This window comes from Colossoma macropomum, unplaced genomic scaffold (genome assembly GCF_904425465.1).
Source record: "Colossoma macropomum unplaced genomic scaffold, Colossoma_macropomum, whole genome shotgun sequence".
In the NCBI taxonomy this organism is placed as follows: domain Eukaryota; kingdom Metazoa; phylum Chordata; class Actinopteri; order Characiformes; family Serrasalmidae; genus Colossoma; species Colossoma macropomum.
Genome location: NW_023494793.1, coordinates 38,730,035 through 38,736,453, shown reverse-complemented (window position 1 = coordinate 38,736,453; position 6,419 = coordinate 38,730,035). Strand labels below are relative to the sequence as shown.

The 6,419-nt window shown below is 37.8% G+C and overlaps 1 protein-coding gene across 1 annotated transcript; it reads left to right on the top strand.

The window, feature by feature from the left end:
• The first annotated feature begins 1,641 nt into the window (after positions 1 to 1,641).
• tsr2 (TSR2 ribosome maturation factor) lies at positions 1,642 to 6,406 on the top strand. The gene is made up of 5 exons (XM_036579497.1): positions 1,642 to 1,773; positions 2,784 to 2,874; positions 3,474 to 3,565; positions 4,655 to 4,822; positions 5,187 to 6,406. Exons 1-5 carry the CDS (start codon positions 1,693 to 1,695, stop codon positions 5,316 to 5,318), a joined length of 564 nt encoding a protein of 187 aa, XP_036435390.1. The 5' UTR covers positions 1,642 to 1,692; the 3' UTR covers positions 5,319 to 6,406.
• Positions 6,407 to 6,419: the final 13 nt, after the last annotated feature.

Here is a 6,419-nt window from a genome sequence, read left to right as displayed (position 1 = left end):
GCTTATTTCAGTTCTGTGTCTTTCTTACAGTTGTGTCCCCTGGTCACTTTACATGTTTTGTTGATTTTGTAAGTGAAAATAAGTCAAATCATCCTTTACAGTAAAAAAAAAAAACTTAAATATGCCATTTTTTCTGCTAATTGTAGTACAAAATATCTGCTGTTTATTTGCTGAGTTTAATGTAAAAAATACACTATAAAATGTGCCATAACTTTTACACAGGCCACATTTAGTTTTTTCCTCAAATTTATTATAATGAACAGTATATATAATTTACTATATTACATAATTATTAATTAATATACTATATTATATAATATTATATAACAAACAGTAATTGTGCATTAAAATGTGCAGTAGTGTGTTCTCTGGAGAGGGTGTTTTCACTTATGGGGTCCACTTCTGATTTTTGTCTGGTTTTATGTAACCAAAACAACCATAAATCATTTTTACATGACTTTACAGCCCCTCTGTAATCTTAAGTATTAAGTCTGATTTCTGAAAAAAAATAAAAGAGCTGATTAGCTGCCCTGTATTCTACGTCATTCAAAAGCAGTCTGAACTGAAACACTCCTTATAACTTCAGAGTGAATGGGCGGGGCTAAACTAGTGTCGACTGATATATATCTAAATATACTGATGCACTATATGGACAAAAGTATTGGGACACACCTCTTAATCATTGGATTCAGGTGTTTCAGTCAGTCCCGTTGCCACAGGTGTATAAAATCAGTCACCTAGCCAGAAGAGTGGAGGCTGTTAGAGCTGCCAAGGGGGACCAACTCCACATTAATGTCTATGGATTTAGGATGGGCTTCATTAAAGCTCCTGTAGGTGTGATGTGTAGGTGTCCCAATACTTCTGTCCACATGGTGTATATTGATACTGGTTTTCATGACATTACAGAAACAGTGAATTCAAACAGGCTGTTTATGTAGATGGGTTTCTGGGTGTGGACTGAACACAGTCTTTTACAGTCTTAGTGGTGTTTATGTGCTTCATCAATATCAGGGGAAGGTTTTGTTTTCTGTGATTTTCTTTCTTTCTTTCTTTCTTTCTTTCTTTCTTTCTTTCTTTCTTTGTGATGCCTATATTATTTTCTTTCTTTCTTTCTCTTTCATTTCATTTTTGTGTTTTTTCTTTCTTTCTTTCTTGCTTTGTGATGCCTATATTATTTTCTTTCTTTCTTTTTTCTTTCTTTCTCTTTCATTTCATTTTTGTGTTTTTCTTTCTTTCTTTCTTTCTTTCTTTCTTTCTTTCTTGCTTTGTGATGCCTATATTATTTTCTTTCTTTCTTTCTCTTTCATTTCATTTTTGTGTTTGTTTTTCTTTCTTTCTCTTTCTTTCTTTCTTTCTTTCTTTCTTTCTTTCTTTCTTTCTTTGTGATGCCTATATTATTTTCTTTCTTTCTTTCTTTCTTTCTTTCTTTCTCTGTGATGCCTATATTATTTCTTTCTTTCTTTCTCTTTCATTCATTTTTGTCTTTCTTTCTTTCTTTCTTTCTTTCTTTCTTTCTGTCTGTCTGTCTGTCTGTCTGTCTGTCTTCTTTTCTAGGCTTTTTTTATTTCTTTCTCTTTCTTTCTCACGTGCTGTCAGTTTTGACAGTTGGATCTGGTATCGATTGTTTCCCCTGGTTCCCTCACCGCAGTAGTGGTGATCTGTGCTCGATGTGTTGGGTCAGTGTGGGTGAAGATGGCGGCGCTGGTCTCGTCCACATGTGAGGTGTTCAGAGAGGGAGTGACCGCTGTTTTAGGCAGCTGGCCGGTTTTACAGGTGAGGAACGAAACAGCACAGCGTACAGTTCAGCTCAGTACAGCGCCGTTAAGGACGGTCAGGGGAAGAAAACACAGTAATAGCGGGGTTTAGTTCAGTGCTAACGTTAGCCGGTTTAGCTCGGAGCTCTTCAGTAGCGTCAGAGCCGCTTTGTTTGGGGAAACAATAACGATCCTTTATACTGAATAAAACACGTTTATATTGAGCTTTTTGTACATCAGACATTCGGTAAAGCTGCATATTAGGGCTGAAGAGCTGTTACAGATGGGTACGTAACGTTACAGCCGGCCGGAGCGATACGAGTTATAACCTAAGAGGTCCGTGAGTGTTTAAATGCGGTGTTCAAAAAGCGTAAAGGGCCGTTAAAGTCTGTGTTTTTCTAGTATTTTATTCCCCCCACATGACCACGAATAACATTTGTGTGGCTTTATGTACCAAAAAATATTCCTTCTTCCTTTTCATTACCATTTTCAACCTCAACATCAAGGATTAGAATCAAACGGCCTGTTTTTGTTGCTGTTCCTTTAAGACTAATATATGTAAATTATTTAGCTCCGCCCATTTATACTGACGTTATAAGGAGTGTTTCAGTCCAGGCTGCTTTCTGAATGAGGCTCAGTTCAGGGCAGCCAATCAGCTCTGTCGTATTTACATATATCAATCTTAAAGGCACAGTAACAAAAACAGCCTGTGTAACGGATAAAGAGATGTTGGAAAATGATGAAGTAAAATCTTTTTGGTGCATGAAACCATGCAAGCATTATACGTGGACCTCAAGGAGAACAGTTGAATACAGGAAAATGCAGGATATGGGTTTAAGAACATTTCAGTACCTTTTTTAAGGTAAGTGTCTTCATATGAACAATCTTAGATGTAAGCACCACCAGAAGGCCATTTTTGAGGGATAACAAGTATTCTTGATTTTATTCTTAAGTCAAAACATAAATCTGTTCAGAGTGATGTATTTAAGTCTGTCAATCTGCTTCATCATGAATGCTTGGTCATTTTAGATAGCGGTGGATAATGGCTTTGGTGGAGTGTACAGTCAGCAGAAGGCGGAGTGGATGGTCGATGCTGTTCAGCAGTATTTTCATGACAACAGTAAGTGTTACGTTATAGCTTCTCTTTACACTGTGGCTTTAATGGAAACGTTCCATAGTTTAAGATTTTGGTTTTTGCTCTGCTCTGAAATGTTTGATTGATATATATATATATATATATATATATATATATATATATATATATATATATATATATATATAATCTAAACTGCTTATCCTTCTGGGTCGCGGTGGGGTGCTGGAGCCTATCCCAGCTGTCATTGGGCAGAAGGCAGGATACGCCCTGGATAGGTTATATATATATATATATATATATATATATATATATATATATCACTGCTGTCGGAAGAAAACCTCCTATCTCCATTTTTGTCATTTTTCAGTTTTTGACATGATTAAAAAATACCTGTCACCCTTTATATTGTTTGTACATTTCATGATGAATAGACCAAAATAAACGGCCCAAAATGACTTGGAAAAAATTCTGGTTCCATTGACCTACATTAAAAGTAAATTATGTTTTTTCCTTCTCCTGTAAAGTTATCATTTTGGAGATACAAGGTTTTGTTCCGACAGCAGCAAAATGTATATCAACTTGTTGGTCTGTAATATGTATATGTTAAATGTGGTTTCACGCAGATGACCTCGAACAGGATGAAGTGGAGGACTTCCTGTCCGATCTGATGAACAATGAGTTTGACACTATGGTGGACGATGGCAGTTTGCCACAGGTTTGATACTTTTTAAGAAGTGAATTGTTTCCAGCAGTTAACAGTGATGCTTTTCAAATATAAGTACATTCATGATGCGTAGATTCCTTGAAAGAGGGAATTATATCCTAACTTAACAGGTTTTCCTTCCTTTAAGGAGCCCTAAAGTGTTCTCGGTTATCCTAAAGATTTGTGATTTGGTCATTAGCCAAAGGGATAAATATATATTTATTTCAGATGGAGTGAAAAGCTAGAGAAGCTCTCCTTCTGTGCCATTTCAGAAAGCACGTTAATTGACAGTGGCACAACCACTGCAACATAACCCCACAGTAGTGGCCTGTTTTCCATTTTTAAGCTTTTATTTACAAGCAGAAGTCAGACGCTGTGTGAGACGTCACATTACTTAAGTATATATACATTAAACAGGAGTGACTATGGTAACCACAGTGAGTGTTAAGTGTAACTGGTTACTGCAGGTGGGGATCTGGCCTGTCTTCCAAACACTGATAGCATTCGCTAAAGTAGAGCACTGTGGCTCGATGGCTATGATAGTGACAAATCATTTAAGCAGCATTGTCTGCTAAGTTTATGGACTAGTTACCAAAATTATATAGAAGCACTGAGAGATGGCTCACTCTGCACCCTCTCTAGAGGAGCGATAGGGAATAGCTTTATCAGAAAGCTGCTCTCCAAATCCGTTTCACTTGTGAAATTATCAAACTGATCTTTCATAAAGTGGGCACAGTGTATTATTATTATTATTATTATTATTATTATTTTACATTAAAGCTGTTACAGTTATTTGAGCACAGTTGTGTGTTTTTAAAATGCTAGCTAGTTGTGGGGGCTGTGGTGAGGATGCGCTGACAAAAAATCAAATTCTTACTGGTTTATTGGATCGTTTGATGTCTGCGTCTTCCAGTATAGTCCTGTCCAACTCAAGTCCAGCTGACAAGACGCAAAAGTGCAGAATGCTCTCAAATGACATGACCAGTATTGTTCTTTATTAGTCAGTTGATACTACATTCTTGATGGACTCCGCAGTGTTTATTTCATAGTCCATACAGTGACAGTTTAAACTCAGAAGCTGACCCTGTGTCCTTTATTCAGGTGGCGCAGAAGGTTTGTGTGATGTATCAGCAGTGTAAGCAGGGGAAACTGGCCGAGGTCAGAGAGCACATCCACCAGCTGGAGCTGAAAAAGGCCGCCGGGAGGGCAAAGGTCACACCTGTGAAGGCACCTACAGAGGAGGAAGAGGAGAGCGAGGATGATGAAGAGGTTTGTTCAGCTGACATTTTGTAAATTCAGCAGGTTTTATGTAACAGAATGGAAAGTTGGTAAACAAGGTCTGGCTTTTTAAGGTCAAGGCACATCATGAAATGAAAATATAATGAAATAAACATGTAATGCAACTTTTTGGGAAATGGAACTTTGACATATATTGGAACTGGAACTGTTTTTTTTTTTTATCTTTGTGTTGATCTGTATGTTCACACCAATGAGCTGAGTCTGGCTCATTGTGTGTATAATATTGGGAAGAAAATCTTTCACATGATAATTCAGCATTTAATAAAAGCTTATTACAAATTAGCATCATGTGAGCTGCTGATAAGATGTGCTTACTTTTTCTTTTTCTGTTCAGTCTATGGAGTGTGATGAGGCTGGAGCAGGAGCGTCGGTCAGCAGTGCAGCAGTGAAAGACCAGCAGCCTCCTTCAGCTACAGCTACTGAGGAAGAGGACGATGGCTGGACGGTCGTGCGCAGGAAAAAGTGATCAGAGCTACAGCTACATGCACATTATAGGCTTACAAACCTCAGAGACCCTGTGACTCTGAGACTCAGTACCACAGATGAACTTCACACTGTTTAGTGGTGCTGTGTCTGAATGGACTCATGGGAGCAAAAATCAAAGAAGTATTTGGTGTTGCAATAGATTGAAAAATGATCTGTGTAGGACAGAAAATAACTCCTTTTCCAGTGCTGGAAAAGTCACATCTGGTTATTTGAGACAAAGGTCCTGCATGTTGTGAAGAACAGGTTTAAACAGCGCTCATAGACTGTCATACATTCTGTCAGCAGTTTTTAAATCCAGGCTGCTACAACCAGCTTTTACTGTACATTTGAACTTGTTATAGTGTGTTTTTGAATATGGTACAGTTGGTTAAACATTTGTTTAACAGATGGTATTAGTAAGATGTGGCAGATGGGTCGTCACTAATTTTCTACAGCCTGCCCTCAAAAGCTGGGCCATAGACTCATGACTGTTGTTATAGGTGTAGAGGGCCCCCTTGTGGCCATAGCAGGTTCTACAGGATTCTACAGGATTCAGAGCTGTAGTGTTAAGGACTCACAGCTGGTGCTGGTCCCTTTTAATTAAAACTTTTATGGTTCGTTGAACTATTTTGAGTTTAGTGTGGTTGTTGATTATTAAATGTTAATGTACATTTGCAGGGGGCTCCAAACGCCTGCTGCTACTACTTCAATACATTATTTAAAATGACAAATTATATTTACCATGTAACAACTACAGTGAAAAGTAGAATGTTTGAAATTTTAACATGAAATTTGTAGTTGTGTGGTATGCCCCTCTTGCTTTAATGACCACATGCACGCAAGCTAGACCCCAAAAGCCTGTGGTGAGATGATCAATTCCACCCGAGAATCATCTGAATGTGAGCTTCAGTGAAAGCAATAAGACCGAAACAAACGACCAATCTGACCTCTTTGGTCAGTCATCTTCATGCTCACTGTGACAAACTTGTTTAAATTTGAAACGTGATGAATATTTCTTCCTTGTTCTTGTCACAAACTTTTTCATTGAAACCTGGAAATAAATATACAGCTTGGAGTTGCACTGTGGTCTCAAACCTTTGGA